General features: G+C 56.7%; 2 protein-coding genes across 2 annotated transcripts; one reads left to right on the forward strand and one right to left on the reverse strand.

The window, feature by feature from the left end:
- Positions 1-67: 67 nt before the first annotated feature.
- TK1 (thymidine kinase 1) lies at positions 68-13359 on the forward strand. Its single transcript, XM_061144675.1, has 7 exons — positions 68-223; positions 342-373; positions 1423-1533; positions 4466-4559; positions 11739-11828; positions 12125-12244; positions 12418-13359. Exons 1-7 carry the CDS (start codon positions 158-160, stop codon positions 12616-12618), a joined length of 714 nt encoding a protein of 237 aa, XP_061000658.1. The 5' UTR covers positions 68-157; the 3' UTR covers positions 12619-13359.
- Positions 13360-14401: 1042 nt separating this feature from the next.
- Positions 14402-18205, reverse strand: SYNGR2 (synaptogyrin 2). The gene is made up of 4 exons (XM_061144702.1): positions 18069-18205; positions 15984-16221; positions 15513-15652; positions 14402-15422 (listed from the first exon to the last, which is right to left on the reverse strand). Exons 1-4 carry the CDS (start codon positions 18165-18167, stop codon positions 15225-15227), a joined length of 675 nt encoding a protein of 224 aa, XP_061000685.1. The 5' UTR covers positions 18168-18205; the 3' UTR covers positions 14402-15224.
- Between the last annotated feature and the right edge of the window lie 673 nt (positions 18206-18878).

An 18878-nucleotide genomic window follows, 5' to 3' on the forward strand; every position in this document is an offset into this window, starting at 1 on the left:
TCCAGTCCCGCGGCCGCGCGGTGATTGGTTCCGGGACTGCGGCCCTGGCTCCCGATTGGCCCGCGCCAGGGATAACGTGCCCTGCGCGGGAACCGGCGGGAGCCTGCAAGGCGGCGGCGGCGCAGAGTGCTCGGTTTACCAGCTCCCTGAAGGTGCCATGAGCTGCATCAACCTGCCCAACGTGCTGCCAGGCTCCCCCAGCAAGACCCGGGGGCAGATCCAGGTGCGGGCGCCGGGGCGGGGTCGGGGTCAGGGTCGGAGTCGTGACTGGTTGGGGGGGAGGGGGGTCCCCGGGTATCTGTGCGCCCCGGGGCCCGAAGTGACCTCTCCTTTTCTCCTAGGTGATTCTCGGACCCATGTTCTCAGGAAAAAGGTAATGGCCTTGCGGGACGGGGGTGGCCCAGGACCTCCTCTGCTTCCTTGCTCCTCCTCCAGCCCCCCGGGACGCCGTCCGCCCCGCCCCGAACCTGCGGCCCCTCTCAGAGCACCGGCCCCCCCACCCCCGAACATCTCCGGCTGCCCGACCCCCGCTTTCCCGCCCAGAATGTCTCTCCTCCGTGGAATTCCTCGCGGAGGAGGCGCTCCTCCCATTTCCGTCAGACCCTCCTCCGCTTGGGGCCATGCAACCACCCATCCTTCCGGGAGCTGGGCATCGTTTGATCATCGTTTAGCCCCTCCAAAGCCCCACCTGTAGGGCGTGTGCACGGTGGCCGGGCCCTGAGCGCCCTGCAGTGTCTGTCGCTTCCTTCCAGTGTGACTGTTTCCTTAGATGGCCCAGGAAGGTGGTCACTCTGCACACTGCAGAGTCAAGCCACCGGCACCTTCACTTCCTTGAAGTGATAGACCCAATCCCAGACCAGGTGGGGCCAGCGAGCTCCCAGTCACTCCCCTGACCCCTTCCTACATGGCCCTGGGGGAGATCCCTCCAGCTCAAAGCCCTTGCCCACGATGTTGAGGCTCAGGGTGGGCTCGTGGACACAGACTTGATGCTTTCCTTGTTGCACCAAAAAGTTCTGTTCGTTCAGATTAGGTGAAGAACTGTGGGGTGAGATGATTTTGGAATGGAATCTGGACCCCTCTCCTCTGCATGTGGTCTTTGCCTCTGCCCACCCCACCGTGCCCCTGACAGAATCACTCCTTCAGCCCCTCCCCGGACCACCTGAGGGCCCCTCCTTGACACCCTCCCCTTAGAGAATGACTTCCTGCCCAGACATGCTCCTCCCTCCTGGGCCTAGACTGAAACTCTGTGCTGGGGCCCTTTCTGTGAGACCTGTGAGGACAGGTCTTCCCCACACCCTGCCCTGCGGCCTTCCGCTCCATGGGTGGGACTCAGGCTGTAGACCCCCAGAAGGCGGTGGGGAGCCCAACTTGAGCTATTGGGGTCTTCCTCGTCCACATTAATGCTTGGGCCTTCCCTTGCAGTACTGAGCTGATGAGACGGGTCCGTCGCTTCCAGATTGCCCAGTACAAGTGCCTGGTGATCAAATATGCCAAAGACACGCGTTACAGCAGCCTCTTCTCCACACATGACCGGTCAGTCCCTGCCTCTTCCATCTTGTCCCCACACCTTTTGTGAGAAGCCCGGTGTAAATTCACAGAACATACTGTGAGAGTTCTTTAGAGCAGATGGTTAATAATGCTGATGCCTGACAACGAACCGTTTAAATCTGCGAACTTTCCTAGTTGCTTGGCATGGTACCCTACAACTTGGCCTTTCTTGGGACTCTAGCCCAGTGGTTCTTAACCCAGTGGAGGTGATTTTGCCTTCTAGAGTCTGTTCGTAATGTCTGGAGATGTTTTTAGTTTTTAACCACAGGAGGAGATAAGGGCATGATGGCAACTAGTCGGTAGAGGAATGCCACTGAACATTCTACGATGCACAGACCGCCTCACAGCAAAGAATGATCCAGCCCCAAATGTCAGTAGTATCTGGCCAAGGTTAAGAAATGCTGCCCTTGACCTCCTTGGAGGGTGCACACTGGTCCTGTTGGCCTGCAGAGTGAATCTTATTTAAATTTTTAGTTGGCTTGTCCTTGACTTCCCCTCGTCTTGTGGCCTTGGAGCATCCCCCTTTTATGTTTATCTGCCTGCGCCCTGTGGACATTTCAGTCCGCTGCCTGAGGTTAGGAAGTGAGATTTAGTACCATTCCTGCCATTCCATGCAGCAGATTGGGGCCTGATATTTTGGAGCCTGAGACACTGTTGTCTTCCAGATTTGTCCACCTGAGCCCCCAGCATCAAGGCCATGCTGTGTGTGGTTTCAGGGTGGGAGCTTTTTTTTTTTAAAGGTAAGAGGTAGATTTCTTTAGAGAGAAACACACGCCACAGACAGAGTATGGCCCATCTCAGAAGGAGAGAGTGGCCTCAACATATGGCATGGTTAGTTTTTACGGGCTGGGTGATTTCATAGGCTAACGAGTGGGGTTCTGAAGGCGGGCAGGGAAGCTCCAGTGGCACATTCGGTTAGCGCGCGGTACTTATATGGCAGTGCTGGCAGGTGCTGAGGCTTAGAGGGCCCTGGACTTGGAGTTAAGTTAAACGTTGAGTGACATTTCCCCAACCTACTGTCTGTTGCAGATAGGTCATTTACATCTCCAAATTTGCCTTCTCATCCCTAAAACACAGGCCTCTGCTGCATGGGACTCGGGGAGCATCAGGGGAGGACAATCAGGCAGTAGAGGCAACGCTGCAGCAAATAGAAGTGAAGCTTCTGGAGTCTGTTCAATGGGGTGAAATCCAAGCTCACCCCAGGGTCACAGACCCTCTCTGACATGGGCTGTGAGGCCTGGACAAGCCCCAGCAGAGACCGAACGTTTGGCAGGGTGACAACGCTCCAGAGATGCTGCTCTTGCTAGAGATGGAACCAGCTTACTGCCTTGCCTGCATTCTGGTTTTCTTTATTTGGGGAAGGGTGGGGAATTTAAAATGCAGGAAATAGTTTCACACTCTTCCCAGAGCTTGAAGCAGGATGACCATAAGATAACTGGTAAAATAATCACTACGGCATAGTTTAAAAGTGAAAGTTGCTCAGTCATGTCCAACTCTTTGCCACCCCTCTGTCCATGGGAGTTTTCCCAGCAAGAATACTGGAGTGGGTTGCCAGGGATTGAACCCAGGTCTCCTGCCTTGCAGGCAGATTCTTTATGGTCTGAGCCACTCTAGCTGCAAACTGCAGAACCTTCAGGAAGCTCCTAGCCCCTTGCATGGCTAGTTCAGAGGAGCAGGCAGAAATGGAAACAGAAGAAAATAACGTTGTAGAAAAACAGAAACTTTTTTTTAAAAAAAAGACAAAGAATTAGCTTTCCTCTTCCAGAAGGCCTGGCTGTGGGGGCAGGGCGGGATTCACTGTCATTTAATGCACTGGAACATTCCCACAGCTGCCTTTCGCTTTCATACTCTGCTGGGTGGGAATCCGCCCTTAGGAAACACGAGGCAGAAGCATGAATGTGGATTTGACTCTGCCTGTTAATAGCTCTATGGTCTGTAAGAAATCCTGTAATCAGCCAGAGGAGTCCAAAGTAGGGAATTCTAGGTCACCGCCCTGCTGGTTGGTGTTCCCAGCTTATCTCTGCTGGCGCATGGGGCTGCAAGTCTTAGATTCTGGTGCTAATGGTCTGCCCGGGGCCATGGTAAGACTTTCATGCGCCCCTTCCTCTATCAAAAGAAAAAAAAAAATTATACTCTCTGACTACATTGCTAGAAAGACAAAAATCAGACTGAGTCACATTCTGATTTTTTTTTTAATAATTTTATTTATTTATTTTTTGTTGGGCTGGATCTTCCTTGCTGTTCAGGTTTTTCTCTAGTTGAGGCGAGCGAGGGCTACTCTCGAGTTGTGGTGGGCAGGCTTTTCACTGGGGTGGCTTCTCCCGGGACACACGGGCCACAGCTTCAGTTGTAGCTACCAGGCTCGAGGGCACAGGCTCAGTAGCTGTGGCTCACGGGCTTAGTTGCCATGCAGCACGCGGGGGCTTCCAGGATCGGAGCTCGAACCTGTGCCTCCTCCACTGGCAGGCAGATTCTTTACCACTGAGCCACCAGGGAAGCCCCTTATTCTGATTTTTTAAAAGAGAATTAAAAGATTTCATTCATCCCCAAAGCATCATGGGCCCTGGACACTGTACCTGATGAATTAACCCCTCTGTGCCCCGGCCCCTGCCCTTAAACACACAGCAGTGAAGAGCTTGGCATCCAGGTTGACCTTTTACACTGGGCATTGCTAATTTCCAGTCCAAAGCGTGAAGTGAAATAGCTCGTGTTGAATAACTGGTTTTCTGAACAGAGACCTTTACTCTCCTCCCCAGATGCCTTCCCACGGGCAGTAACTTCTCGAGGCTCTAGGCAGATGGCTCAACCTGCTTTGCAGGGAGTGGGTGGTCGTGAGGCGCTTCCCTAGCCCCTCATCTTGGTTCTGGGTCTCCTCAGGCTCCCCTACCTTGCCCACACTCTGGCTTTCTGTCCCCAGGAACACCATGGAGGCCCTGCCAGCCTGTCTGCTCCGGGACGTGATCCAGGATGCCCAGGGCATGGCCGTCATAGGCATCGACGAAGGGCAGTTTGTAAGTTGACGTGTCCTGACATTGCTCTTCCTATGAACCCCTTAAGTCCCCCTTTTTCCTCTGCTGGTTTGGAGGTTATTCTATTTCTGATCTTTAAAGGTAAATATTGCTAAGTTAATTTGCTTTAAGTAGTATCTGAAAACCCTTTGAATTCTCCTTCCTGCTTTCTGTGTTACTGAGTTATTTTTTTTTTTAATATTTATTTATTTGACTGCTTGGGTCTCATTCAGTCTTCATTGTAGCATGGGGGATCTAGCTTCCTGACCAGGGATCAAACCTGGGCCCCCTTCATTGGGAGCACAGACTCTTAGCCACTGGACCACCAGGGGAGTCCCTCTGTGTTACTGTTACATGGGATTTATTGTACCTTAAAAGAACAAAAAAATTTGATTTCTCAATACCAGAAGGAAGGGTTTGGTTTGGTTTGGCTCATTGATGCTTCTTGCTTGTTTTTTTTTTTTTAATTATTCATTTGGCAGTGGCATGTCTTAGTTGCGGCATATGGGATCTAGTTTCCTGACCAGGGACTGAACCCGGGCCCCCTGCATTGGGAGCACAGTCTTAGCCACTTGACCACTGGGGAAGTCCCTCTTGCTTATTCTTTATGGGTTTATTTTTCCTCCTACTGAAACACATCCTTTAGTAGTTCTTACAGCCAGGCTGTGTTGGTGGGAAGCTCTCCCGGTCTTGATGTGAAAATGGCTTTATTTTGTTTTCTAGTTTTAGCGGTGTGGCACTTGGCCAGTATTTCCCCTTGCTGCTTTGGAAAAGCAGCAGCCGCACGCCTTGGAGCTCAGGAGAAGGCTTCTCTGATCACTCTCCTGGGCAGGGAACCTGTCTATTCCCTCTCAGAACAGTGTGGTCCAGGGAGGTCTTATTTTTATTGATCCTGTTTTGTACTGGGTGTGGCTTATGTAACAATCTGCTCTTGGGTTTTTTGTTTGTTTTCGCTTTATTGGAGCAGAGTTGATTGACAGTGTATTAGTTTCAAGCGTACAGCAAAGTGACTCAGTTACAGGTATACATCCAGCCACTCTTTTTTATTGATTCTTTTCCCACACAGGCCATTACAGAACATTGAGTAGAGTTCCCTGTGGTGTGCAGGAGGTCCTTACTAGCTCTCTGTTTTATATATGGTAGTATGTATATGTCAATCCCAACCTCCCAGTTTATCCTCGCCCACCTCATGCCCCCTGGTAAACATAACTTTGTTTTCTACACCTGTGACTCTGTTTCTTTTTTGTAAATAAGTTCATTTGTACCTTGTTTTTTTTTTTTAGACTTCACATATAAGTGATATTATATGATGTCTTCCTCTGACTTCACTCCAGGTCCATTCATGCTGCTGCAAGTGGCATTGTTTTGTTCTTTTTAATGGCTGAGTAATATTCCATTGTTCATATGTACCACATCTTCTTTATCTACTCATCTGTTGATGGACATTTAGATACTCTTGTTTAAGAATCGATTCTGTTCCTTCCGTTGTCTTTCTGGAAACCTCCTTTTACAGTCGTTTCCAGCTCACTCTGCATCCAGGTCGTTAGGAGCGTGTTCTCAGGCTGAGCTTCTGGGTTGTCTCTTGTGATCTTAGTTTCTTTCCAGTGTTTTGCAATGTTTTGCTTTTGCAAGTGCGTCTTAAATGGATACAACTAAAACTCCCGAGGGAGTTTACTTCATCCCCCCACCTCCAGCCATTACGTTAGGGTAATGTGAGCTCCTATGACAAATAAACCCAAATTTTCAGTAGCTTACCATGAAAGAAATTTATTCCAAGTCATCAGTAGTTTACTTCATCCCCCCACCTCCAGCCATTACGTTAGGGTAATGTGAGCTCCTATGACAAATAAACCCAAATTTTCAGTAGCTTACCATGAAAGAAATTTATTCCAAGTCATCAGTGGTGGGATGGCCTGCCAACGAGGCTCCTGTCTTCACACGTGACTTCCAAGATCAGTCCGGGTGGCCGCATGCTGACGGGAGAGAGGGGAGAGCCCGGGGGTCCCTAGAACCCAGTGGGTCCCTGGGTGGTTTCCGTGTGCCAGGGTCTGTGTGCATGCCTTGCCTCGGCTGCCTTCCCACCACTGGAGTTTTGGCATATGGTTCCCTTATCTGTACATTTGGTCCAGTGCTATGCCCTGGAGGAAGAGGAAATAGAGAATTAAGGAAATACTTTTCTGTGTTAGGTGAGTGGTCGGCAATCTGCCTGCCCTGCCTTCCAGGTCCCAGGGCAGGGTGGAGCCAGTGGCTCGGCTGTAATGTCCTACAGGGATGTCTCAGGCTCTGTTCTGGTGATCACAGCCCCCGGCTTCCCTCCCACCTGAGACTGGGGGTCCTCTATCCCCACACGGGGTGTATCTTTCGGTGTGTCCCGTCTGTTCACCCACCTTGTTGTGTCCACTGCATTTCTGCCTCTGGAGATGGTCAGCTTGCTTCTGAACACAGCTGTGTCTTAGCTGGCCTCTTCATGCACACACACGCGTACACTTATGTTTTCTTTTGTGGCTTCATGGTGGAGGGACTTGGGGTAAGAGGGGGTTCAGGGTGAGAACAGGGCTGCAGCTCTTCCCTTTCTCTTCTAGACTCTGATCTCCGGAAGGCTCTGGGGAGCCTGGGTCAGTTTTGGGGAGGTGGCTCTCAGAACAAGGAATGTGAGCTTTGGGGAGGCTCTCATGTTCTTCAGGCCCAGTGTGTGCCTGCTAACCACTCTGCTCCCTGGCTGTAGGTAAAGTGTGTTTTCAGGGCTGAGCTGGACACCCTGGCAGGGACCTTCCTCTTCTGACACCTCCTTGGTTCAGAGCCAAGTGCCCTGGTTCGGGAGCTGGTGAGCCACCTGACCCCTAGTTCTATTCCGTGTTTCTATGGCTGCTTCCTCCCTGGCCAGCAAGTCACAGTTGAGTTTCCATCATAAGTATTTATTAAACCCCCTATAGAAACATCGCCAGTCTTCTGTTCTGTCCTCACCCCTGTGGGTCTTGCTTAGAAAGAAGTCTGGGGTCCCAGGGGCTGCCTCTCAACAAGGGACCCAACAAAAGGACTGCCCCTCCCTTCCTTCATCCTTCCATGCAGACGGGGTGTCAGGGAGGGGTGTGTCTGAAGTCCCCAGGCTATCAGCTGAGGGTACGGTGATAGGCGGGCAGCTGGCTCCTGGGCATGCCAGCCTCGCGGTATCACCCTGAGTGCCGTTCTTATCTCTGCTTTACCACAAGTAGGAAGGGGGGTCATCTAGGAAAAGTCAGGAAGGACTGTACTTAATAAGAAAGTCCATAATTGACTACCAACGTCTTCTGCCCAGGGACCACAAGGAACAGCCCCAGAACTGAACAACTGGGGACTGTAGTTGCAGGGAGACACCGACATGAGAACTGGGGGGTGTGGGTGAGGGCTTGGTTATTAGGAAGTGGGGGCTGCATCGAGTCATTCTGGGGAGGGTTTTGGAGGTCGGTTTGGCTTTTGATTTGGTATCCTGGGAAGGGCAATGATTCTGACCAGCATCTTAAACGTCACCTGTAGGGAGGGTGGACCAGGAGGCCGAAGCAGCAGGGGTCACTCCTTTATCCAGGAGGGGGGACATTTGGTATCCCGTAGCCTAGGTGATGCTTACATTCTGTCTGTGCTCAGACATGCTTAGGGAGGGGTCTGGTTTGTTTTCACCATGCAACACGTGTGGGATCTTAGTTCCTGGACTAGGGATTGAACCGGGGCCCACGGCAGCGAGAGCTCTGAATCCTAACCACTGGACCCCCAGGGAATTCCCGAGAAGGAGTCTGGTTTTGTCTTGTGTGACTGGGCCAGAAGCTCATGAAATTAATTCTGTGAAATTAGTTGTATGAAATTAATTCTGTTCAGCACAGCAACCCCGAGGCCCACTGTGAATGCAGGCAGCTCCTCCCACTGCCCTGCCCTTCTCTTTCGCTGCTCGGAAAAACAAAACAAAAATCACAGAACATCTTGGTCTGCATCCTTCTAGTCTCCGTACATATATATCTACTTATAGATCGGGCTCATATCACGTGTTGTGACCATCTTTCCACATCAACAGACACCTGTCCTTATGAAGGTACCATGTCTTGCATGACCTGCCCGCTTGGGTGCAGCACTTAAAGGCTGTGATGGACGTGTGGGTGGACGTCGGGCTGTCGTCTGGTGTATTGGGGTTTATCTGGTGTATTGGAATCACTGGTCAAGAGGTTGAGCTTATTCATCCAGTGTTTCCTGAGCTTGAGCCATCCGGCGGCCGTGTTCTAGGTGTTGGGGGTACAGCCAGGGTCTCGCCCTTGCACTTTCATTCTAGCTGGGGGAAAGAGATATGTAAAAGTTTTGGCAACTAGGGGAGAGAAAAGCTGTGTGAGTAGGTGGAGCCCCAGTGGGGATTATGCTTTATGAGAACGGTCAGAAAGGGGCTGGAAGGAAAGTGGGGTGAAGTTCCCAGGCAAGAGTGTGCTCCAGATCAGGGGCTTTGGCCTGGTCAGCAGGAAGGACTTCAGCCTTAACCCTGGGAGAGCCTGGAAGCTGCCCAGGATGGTCCTCTGCTAGAGGGGCATGGATGGATTGCAAGAGGGGGGCGGGGAACGCTGGGTCTCTGCAGACATCCCCCGAGGAGGGCAGGGGGCGGTGGCTGCACACACATATTCTGTTCTGCCTGCCTTTCTCTTTTCTTCCTGGGTGGCTGACACTGTTTTCCCTGTATTTTTCCTTTTGTAAAGAGCCTCCTCTTGGGTTGTCTTTCCTCTAGGACGTGTGATATAACCAGTACCACTTTGTTACATGCTGTAAATACTTCTTCCTGGTTTATTTGCCTCTGGATTTGGTCTGGGCATCTCATTGAGTCTTTACCATTCAAGGTGGAGCGGCTGAATCCTTCACTGTCACATCCTTCGCCCCGTCCCCTCCTGTGGCCTCTGCAACCTTCAACGCCAGCCGGGCTGCCAGGAAGTGAGGTCTCCGCCTGGGCAGGGCCGGGGTGCTTCCCTCGAGCATCACGAGGCCGCCACCTCTCAGCAACATGACGACAAGGGCGAATCTCTTTCCTGGCTGCCTGATCTCCGCTTCCACAGCTTTCGGTCCTCTCCCCCACCCATCAGACCTTGTTCAGGAAGCGGTTCTCGGCAGGTCAGCCCTGGTGCTGGACCAGCAGATGAATCACATGGGCAGGCTTGTCACTGTCGAGAAACCCCTCCTGTTGCTTTTCTCGCTGGATCCCCCGTGGTGATCATTTTTATCTCCCAAGAAAATTCGTTTGCTAGGTTCTCTGAAGTCCCGCTTTAAATGTAACCTGTACTGGGGTCTCTGGCTGCTGTAACATGCACTGCAGACCAGGCGGTTTAAACCACAGACATTCATTTCCTACAACTCTGGAGGCTGGGAGCCCAAGATCAAGGTGTGGGCAGGGCGGGTTCCCCCTGAGGCCGCAAGCGAGAGTTGGAGAGTCTGTCTCAGGCTGGTCCCCTCGGCGTGTGGGTGGCCATCTGCTCCCTGCAGCTTCACATTCATCTTCTCCTCTGTCTGTCCTTGGGTCCAAGTTTCCCCTTTTTGCAAGGACACCATTCATACTGGAGTGAGGCCCACCCTACATACCTGCTTTAACTGGATGACCTCTGCAAAGACTCTCTCTCCAAATAAGGTCGCATTCTGAGGTATTGGAGGTCAGGGTTTCAGCATAAGGATTTGGCGGGGGGGGGCAGGGGTGGAAGGGTTCACGAGTCAACCCATAACATAACCTAAAAAAATGAATGGTGACAGAAACAAACGTCAGTAACATGGTTGGTTACCAGTGGGCCTTCTGGGATGTTGCAGACGACCTGGGCAGCTCTGACTGTACCTTGGATCATCCAGGAACCCCTGCAGGGGGCCCTGGGTTCACTGTTTGGGCAGAGAGTGGGGTGGCATGTGAACAGGGCACAAAGTTCAGGTGGAAGAACTGAGCTCTCTCATCACTGGCATCACTGCAGGAGGCAGGGTGGAGGACCCCTCGCAGTCCCCAAACCCTGGTGTGGAGGGACCATGTCTGGACAGGGAGGGTAAGATGAAGAGGGTGCTCCTCCCAGGGTGGTTCTGTCCCCCGCTGTCCCCGTGGATTTCTGGCAATGTCTAGAAACAGTTTTGTTTGTGACAACGTGGGTGGGGGTGGGGGGCACTGGTGGACGGGTCCGTGCAGGCTGGGGGCTACATTTCTGTGATCTGTGAGGAGCGAGTCCTTTAGAGAAGAGGAGGGGCCTCACCTGGAGCCAGGCTGGAGCCTCAGGGTGGGAGGTGCTGTTTCCATAGCACAGGCTCAGCAAACCCTGCAGAGGGCGGTCAGATCTGGCTTTCGCGAATCCTGCTGGAACTGTTCCGGGTTCTCTAAGCCCTGTCCTGGTTCTCATCTGGGTGAACCCTCAGGTCTTGTAACTATACACCTCCACGAGTGGCTTGGAGAGAGACCCTTTGCCCAAACACTCGAACTCCCCACTTCACCCAACCCACAGACCAGATAGATGATTGACCAGTGAAAGGTCACCAAAGGATTCGTTTAAGTAGTGGCCCCTTGGGCCACTTGAAATGAAATTTGATTTACCAAGTAAGTGACTTTCTGCAGGTGGTGTGTTGAGCCATCCTGCTCTGTAAGTGGCCAGTGGAACTCCTACCCCTTCTCCAGGCATCTCACGGCACATTATGTTTAAAAGAAGAAAAAAACAAAAGCAAACACACAGAGCCTGCCTCTCAGCCAAATAGCATATGTAATGAGCTATTTGAGTGTCCTTAATCCTTAAACATCACCAAGGGCCTTCCTTGCCTTTTCCTGGGCTCCGGAACGTGAAATCATTGCCAGGGTCACAGCTAATGAATGGGTCCAACCGAGAACCGGGTTCAAGCCCGAGGCAGTGTCGGATCTGAGCTTTGGTCCACTGTGGTGGCAGACGGCCTCTCCACCTGGGTTGCATCACCCTGGTGGCAGGTCTGGGCACCTAGCCTGGAGCACGGCCTGGCTGTGCTGTGGAAAGTTGGTGCGATGGGGGAGCAAGTCGGGCAACTGTGGGTGTGCGGGCCGTGTGCCGGGTGGGAGGGCTGGGGCTGCCCTGTCTCAGCTGCACGCCGACCCGCGTAGCTGAAGCTTTTGGGCCTGGTGGCGTGTCCGCAGCTCCCGGAAGCCACTGCCCAGGGCGGAAGCTCACTCCCTTCTCTTCTCACCCTTTCCCCCAGTTCCCTGACATCGTGGAGTTCTGCGAAAACATGGCCAACTCGGGGAAGACAGTCATCGTGGCTGCGCTGGATGGGACCTTCCAGAGGAAGGTGAAGTGTCTGGTCCAAGTCTTGGGATGGGACCGGGGACGGAGGGGCCTGGGCAGCGCACAGAACTGGACAGCCCAGCCCGCCCTGGATGCCCACACCATGCCGGAGCCCAGGCACTCAGGCCAGCCAGACCCAGCTCCCCGGGGTGACCCTGACTCCACCTGCCTTGGGCTGGTGCTCTGGGGGAAGCCAAGGTCCAGGCTTAGTTTCCTGGCTTCAGGGCTGTGAGTCAGGGGCTCTAGAAAAAGCCCACCCGGTGAAATGAGTGTGCACCCGTCTTTCTGTGGCCGGTACAGGCTTTTGGGACCATCTTGAACCTGGTGCCCCTGGCGGAGAGCGTGGTCAAGCTGACGGCGGTGTGCATGGAGTGCTTCCGAGAGGCCGCCTACACCAAGAGGCTGGGCGTGGAGAAGGAGGTAGCTGCCCCCCACCTTCTCCAAAGGATGGGCGGGTGGGGGGCAGGGAGGGGCGCCTACACCAAGAGGCTGGGTGTGGAGAAGGACGTAGCCGCCCTCTGCCTTCTCCCAGGGGCGAGGGCTGGGGCGCCGCGCCCCCCGCTCAGTGCAGGTTCTTCCTGTCTCACGGTCAGGTCGAGGTCATCGGAGGAGCAGACAAGTACCACTCCGTGTGCCGCCTGTGCTATTTCAAGAAGGCCTCGGGTCAGCCCGCCGTGCTAGACAGCGAAGAGAATAAGGAGAACTGCCCGATGACACTGGTAAAGCCCGCGGAGGCCCCAGGAGCCCGGAAGCTGTTTGCCCCTCACATCCTGCAGTGCAGTCAGGCCAACTGAGGGCACTGGCCCCTCCCCGGGGCGGGCACTCACCGGCCACCTGCTCCCCCCGCCCGCGGTCGCCCCCTGGCGGACGCCCGCGCGCTACCCGGCCTTCTTGGAGGAGGAAGTTGGGGGTGGGGTGGTGTTGAGGGGGTGGAGGTTTCACCAGTGATCGGCCAGCTGCTGCGCCCTTTCCCAGGCCAAGGCAGCGGCTGGTGGTCTGCACTGCACACTTCCCTCCTTGCCTGCCCACTGGCTTTTCTCAGTTCCCATCCCGGCTGCGGGGCCATTGCAGTCTCCCCAGGCCGGAGCTGGCCGCCCTGCGAGGCGGGGTCTGGCCGCTGCAGCCGTCCCTCTTGCGGTGAGGCCAAGCCGCAAGCTGCTGTGACATCGGCGTCGCCGGCTTCTTCCCCCTTTGTGGCATTTGCTGTTGAGTTTCTGTTCTCACAGGGCAGTCCATACCCCAGCACCTCTGGCTCAGCATGGGCCTCCTCCCACGCAAAGACTTGGTCCCTCAGCCTGGGACCGGCTCCCGGCTGACCCTGGGGACGGCTGGACTTGTTCTTATTTCCTTTTGGGCTGAAAGCCCTTCCTGATCTGGCGATCATTTTCTCCGGAATTACAGCTTCTTCCACATGGGTGACACTTACCCTACTCTGGGGCTCAGCTCCCATGGGCTTGTCTTCTAAGGAGGTGGGGGCTGTGTGTGTGTGTATGGAACTGATAACTAATATTAAAATTTATTGGTTGGTAAAAGCATATTTCTCTTTTAACTGTCTGGGATTCCCCAGGTCTCACTATAGACACCTCTGACATGATTCAGGTATGGGGATTTCCTTTCAATCTTTTTCTAGTACTCCTGACCCCTTAACCGCAAATCTTTTTAACTGAGAGATGATCATCAAGTGTTCTAAGAAGAATGTTTGCCTGCTCTTCTGTCTGGGCGGGTTTCAGGTCAAGATGGATGCAGGAGCCTGTGGCTTGGTTGGAAAGATGAAGCCTTGGTCTGTGCTGCCAGCTGAGGCTGTGAGGTCAGGTTTTAGTTTGTGAAACAGACACTTGACCGTTCAGGAGCCAGGAAGACCAGCTCTGCTGTGCCTTGGGCTCTGCCACAGCCCGTTGGCTGTGGGCAGCTTATGGGAAGGTGAGGGTGCTCCAGGGTGGGGCAGGCCTGGGCTGTGGGTCCGGCCCGTGCAGATGGGGTCTGAGTTCCCCCACCCTTACCTCAGCTTCTCCCTCCCATTGGCTTGTGGCTGGTGTCAGGTTACAGAGGTGCAGTACCATGGTCAGACCTTAATTCCCAAACCCTGTGAGTTTTTACTCAGGATTTTGAAACTACTGGGGCCCACTTTTGACAGCTCCCTCTCACTGCTCGAAAGGGGAAGTCCAGAATTGCCTCGGGGGCCCTGGCCTCCTGCCTGAGTGGAGCTTGCTCCCTGGCGTGGGCTGGGCAGTTAGGCTGGCTCCCCAAGGGTCTGAGACGGGCTGCAGGGGTTCTGAGCGCTGCCTACAGGAAGCAGAGGACCCCTGCCCCTCCTGGGGCATGCCAGGACCCTGGCAAGGCGGCCCAGAAGAGCTGTGTTGTTTACAAGCTGAGCACAGTTGCTATTTTAAGATGCTGATGGAGGGCGGTGTGAGGCATGAGACCCCAGGCCGGGTGGGGGTGGGGGGAGTTGCTGGGCACAGTGGAGGGGCAGGCTGCCACAACTTAGGTTCCATAGGGCCTCAGCCACAGCTTGGACCTCGGTGGAATTTCTCTTCCTCCCAGCCCCCGGGAGAGGCCCCGCCAATGACATGGAGATTATGAATGAGAAAACCATTTATTCCATCTCCAGAATTAGTCTAACAGAATCCAAGGGTGCTGTGCGTCCTTCCCCCAAGGCTTTGTAATATACATTCAGAGCAGCCTGGGGGCTGTGGGTGCATCCCACACCTCCTGACAGAGCTGGGATATTTACATAAAGCTGGGTGTTGTCAGGCAAAGCCCCTCCCTGCGGCCACAGGGCGGGACCTGAGACAGCTGCCTGAGTCCCCCTCGGCTGCCAGGAAGATGACCCAGAGGCACTGGCACAGAGTGACCACAGGTCCAAGCGAGCAGACACTTCAGCAGTGAGCACGGCCGGCCGGCCGCCCGCAGAGCGGGCAGGGGGCTGGGGCGGAACAAACCTGAGTGAGGAGGGAAGAAGCCCTGGCCCAGCGCCCGCGGCAGGAGCGAGGAGAAGGCCCCGCAGCCTCGTCTTTGGCAGAGAACCCCAGATGGCTGCGGCCACCGGCGCCTGGATGTGGGCCCGGCTCCTGGGCTGGGGAGAAGCTAAGGCACTTGTCAAAACAGCACATCGGGTGCCTGGAGCTATTCCAGGTGGGGATGCCGGTCATTAAAAGCAACAAAACGTGTCTAGCTAAAAAACGCTTTCCTAAAAAAATGCCCTCGAGGAGTGGTGGGTGAAGCCCTTGGGGCACAGGCACTTCAGGGCGCTCTCTCCAGGCCCTGTGTCAGTTCAGACAGGAGCCAGGTGCGTTGAGAGGGGCCAGCGGCTCTAGGAGCCGAGCCTTGGGGGAGGAGCCGGGGAGGAGGGGAGGCCCCCAGGCGCCCTCCTCCCTCCGCACACCATCCCCGCGGCAGCTCAGTACACAGGGGGCGGCTGGTAGCCCTCGGTGCTCTCAGCGTTCTGGGTGAAGGGCGGCTGCTGGTAGGTGTCCGCGGGCACACCTGGGTAGGAGGCGTAGGCCGTGTTCGGGTCTGGAGTGGGGTCCACGTAGTTCTGGATGAAGTCATCCACGCCAGCCTTGTAGCGCTGGTAGGCCAGGGAGGCCAGCACACCCTGCAGGGAGCCCCAAGGTTTGGGTTCCTCAGCCCTGCACCACCCTTCGCCAGAGACACCAGGACCCTGGCCCGCCCAGGGTCCACTTACCCAGGAGAAGATGGAGAAGAAGCTGAAGGTGATGGCCGCCCGGGCTGAGTCGGCTCCTATACGCACGTCGTCCACCTTGGTGGCCGCCCACTGGTTGGTGAGGAAGCAGAACCCAACGAACCACAGGAAGGTCCAGAGAGCTGGGGCGAAGGCCGGGAGGGGAGGGTCAGCTCCATGGAGCGGCGGGAGGACAGGGGCCCCCGGGAGCGAGAAGCCTCCCGGGGTGCAGAGGTGCTGATGCAGAAGCTGGAGTGGGGACAGGATGCCCTCTCTAGGGCTCTGCTTCAAGCCCCACTCAGCTCCAGGGGGTTTCAGCAGACGGTGAGTGCCAGCCTGACTGCGGGCGTGGGGGGACCCGGGGCTGCTCCCACCCCTCCCCAGCCTTCAGCCACAGACCCCTAGAGCTTCTGGGAACACTGCTGCTCCTGTTCACCCCAAGATCAAATGGAGGTGCAGCCAGCTGGCCGATACCTGAGAAGAGCAGGTCACCAATGACCAGGTACTTGCGGTCAGTGGCATTGCTGATCTGGGGGAAATAGGCGTCAACCACGAAGAAGAAGGCCGAGGCCAGGAAGGCCAACACCCCGATGGCGGCGCCGTAGCGGCAGGCGTCCTCGTTGCGGTTGAACACGCAGTACTGCTGGTGGGAACTGTGGGTGTTGCTGTAGCCCTCGCCGAAGATACACGAGAAGACAATCAAGGCGAAGACCTGAGCAGGAGGCGGGGGAAGAGCTGAGTGACCGCCACCCTCGTGGGCCACACCCCCAGGCAGCACATGGAGTGGGACCCTGACGGGAGGGGACACTGGCCTCCGCCGCTCCTGCTGTTCCCCTGCTGGAGGTCAGCGACCCAGTCCTTCCTGAACTTGAGGAGCAAGTCCCCTCCCCACTCCCTTCTCCAGACATCCGTCATGAGGGGCATGACTGGGGATTCCTGGACTGAGGACAGTGGGGAGTGCAGGGGGATCTCCTGGGTGGGGACTGCCCACCCCGCTGTCTGCCTGGGGGATGGCTCTGCCTGACCACTCCCACTTTTAGTGAGTTTTAAGCAGGATGGCTCACAAAGTCAGAGAAACCCAACCTTGGAGTCTCACCCCCGATCACCACCTGCCTGAGTCACCTCTCCAGCGCCCAGCCTCGGCCTGAACACCCAGTGATGGAGAACTCCTCCCACTTCAGGAAAACCAGGCCTCTGAACTGAAATCGGGTCCCCAGACTGCCAACTCCCACAGCCCCCTCTGACTCTTCCCTGCTCCAGGCTGGGCTCCCCCGTTTGGCCAGTTTTCCTCCTACAAAGAATTCTGGGCTCTTTGGCATCCTATCCCATGGCCTCCCAGGGAATCCCTGTTGGCTTCTGCCTACAGCGGGTCCCACCCACACAGGGCACATCAGGCGGGTCTGCCCAGCAGGCCGGTGGACACAGCTCTGTACTCGACCCTGGAGGCACTGGGGTAGGGGGTCAAGAGGGTGCACCAGCCACAACTCTGGGAGGGGCTCCGGGCCCTTGGGAGCAGCCTCACATCATCTGTCTCCACCCCAAACTGAAAGGCTACCGCCCCACCCTGCCTTATATGAGTCCGGACACCTGGCTCCCTCTGGGACTAGCCCAGGCCTCTCCCCCGCCTGCCCTGCCTGCCTGCACAAGGCCCTCTCAATAGGCTCCAGAGCTGGCAGTCACAAGCCCCACCCCCAGCTGGAGATGAAGCCGGAACTCTGGATGCTGGGAGCAGTGTGCCAGCCTGACTCCTGGCACTGCCATCTCGAAACATGGGCATCTGCTCCTGGGGTCGGACCCCACAGGTCAGGCAGAGTGCGGATGAGGGTGTCACCAGGGCAACTCACAGGGCTTCAGCCCCAGGCAGGTGCAGAGTGGCTACTGTAGGCCCAGCCCTCTGCCTGCGGGCTGGCTAACACCTTGTCCAGCTTTGAGCTCTGGTTGTCCAAGAGGAGGGGACCTCCCAACAACCCCCTGCCCCAGTAACCTGGTGCTGGAGTGGCTCACCCAGCTCAGGGGGAGGGGCACAGACTAGAGTCACTTGACCTTGGGTGGGGAAGCAGACCCACGGGCTGCTCTTGAGTGGAAGACAGGCTCTGTTTCAGGGTGGCCAGGCCCTCCCCCGCAACCCCGTGCACCCCACGTGGCTTCGGAAAGCCCCCCTCCTGATGAATTCCCCCAGGCTGGGAGTCGTGGCACGCTGGCCACCTGTCCTGGAGCCGCCTCAAGCTCCTCCCACTGCCAGCAGGGCGACGGGCCTGCTCCCGGCGGCGCCTCCCGGGCCACCCGGTGCCCGGGCCGGGAGGTGGGGGTGGCAGGGCCCGGGGTGGGGGGCGGCGGGGATCGGAGTGGGGGTGGGCGGCGGGGCCCCGGGGTGCGGGCGGTGGTGCGCCGCTGTAGGGTCCCGGGCCCCGCTCGCCCGCCCCGCGCGCGCCTCTTTCACCCCCGGGCCTCGGCCCCTACCACCTGTCGCGCTCTCCGGCGCGCGGAGGCCCCCTCCGCCCTCGCCGCCCCCGGCCTGGCGACGAAGTAGGGTCCCCGCGGCCCCGCACCCAGGCTCACCAAGCAGACGGCGCGCACCACCACCTGCGGCTGCGTCAGGAAGCGTCGCAGGTCGAAGGAGCCGCCCGCCTTGGCCGCGCCGTACGCCCCGCTCTCCATGTCGCCGTCGCCGTCGCCGCCGCCGCCGCCGCCGCCGCCGCCGCGGACCGCCGAGGAGCCAGGCGGCCTCCCCGCCCCCGACTCGACTCCTCCCCCGGGGGCGTGGCCAGCGCCGCCCCAGGGACCGAGGGCAAAGTTCCGCCCAAGGCGAGCGGCGGTGCCCAGGCGGCTGCGGGGCCCCGACGGCCTGGCCTGGCCTGGCCTACGCTGCCAGTCACCGAAGTCAGTCCAGCGGTCGCGGGCTCATTGTCCAGCCCACGTCTCTGCTGGGGGTCTCGTCCCTCTGCGATGCTGGCCCGCAGCGCTGCTGGAAAGGGTTCAGAGAGTCCCCGGGAAGAGAGGGTCGCAAGGAGGGCTCGCCCCTCTGCTCCAGCCACTCTTTGCCCTTGCATCCCCGCCTCCTCCTCCAGGAAGCTCCGCTAGACGCCCGTCTGGGTCCCACCTGTCCACGACCCAGGCTCCTATGCACCCCCTTTCTTCTCCCTGTTCTACCCCAGCCCCGGGGCCACAGCCTGGACCCCTCCCCGCCTGGCCTGTCACTCTTTCCTCCTCTTTGGAGCTAAACCTGCGATGGGGTGAGGCCACAGTTCAGTTCAGTCGCTCAGTCGTGTCCGACTCTTTGCGACCCCATGGACCGCAGCACGCCAGTCTTCCCTGCCCATCACCAACTCCCGGAGTTTACTCAAACTCCTGTCCATTGAGTCAGTGATG

The sequence above is a fragment of the Dama dama genome, chromosome 5 (genome assembly GCF_033118175.1).
Source record: "Dama dama isolate Ldn47 chromosome 5, ASM3311817v1, whole genome shotgun sequence".
NCBI lineage: Eukaryota > Metazoa > Chordata > Mammalia > Artiodactyla > Cervidae > Dama > Dama dama.

Excerpts from the sequence above, each read along its gene's own strand:
- TK1 (XM_061144675.1), top strand. The coding sequence starts at position 158 with ATGAGCTGCATCAACCTGCCCAACGTGCTGCCAGGCTCCCCCAGCAAG. Across the intron at positions 224-341 it reads AGACCCGGGGGCAGATCCAG|GTGATTCTCGGACCCATGTT; the intron begins GTGCGGGCGCCG and ends CTTTTCTCCTAG. Across the intron at positions 4,560-11,738 it reads GCATCGACGAAGGGCAGTTT|TTCCCTGACATCGTGGAGTT; the intron begins GTAAGTTGACGT and ends CCTTTCCCCCAG.
- SYNGR2 (XM_061144702.1), bottom strand. The coding sequence starts at position 18,167 with ATGGAGAGCGGGGCGTACGGCGCGGCCAAGGCGGGCGGCTCCTTCGAC. Across the intron at positions 16,222-18,068 it reads TGGTGCGCGCCGTCTGCTTG|GTCTTCGCCTTGATTGTCTT; the intron begins GTGAGCCTGGGT and ends CCTCCTGCTCAG. Across the intron at positions 15,423-15,512 it reads TCTTCTCCATCTTCTCCTGG|GGTGTGCTGGCCTCCCTGGC; the intron begins GTAAGTGGACCC and ends GGCTCCCTGCAG.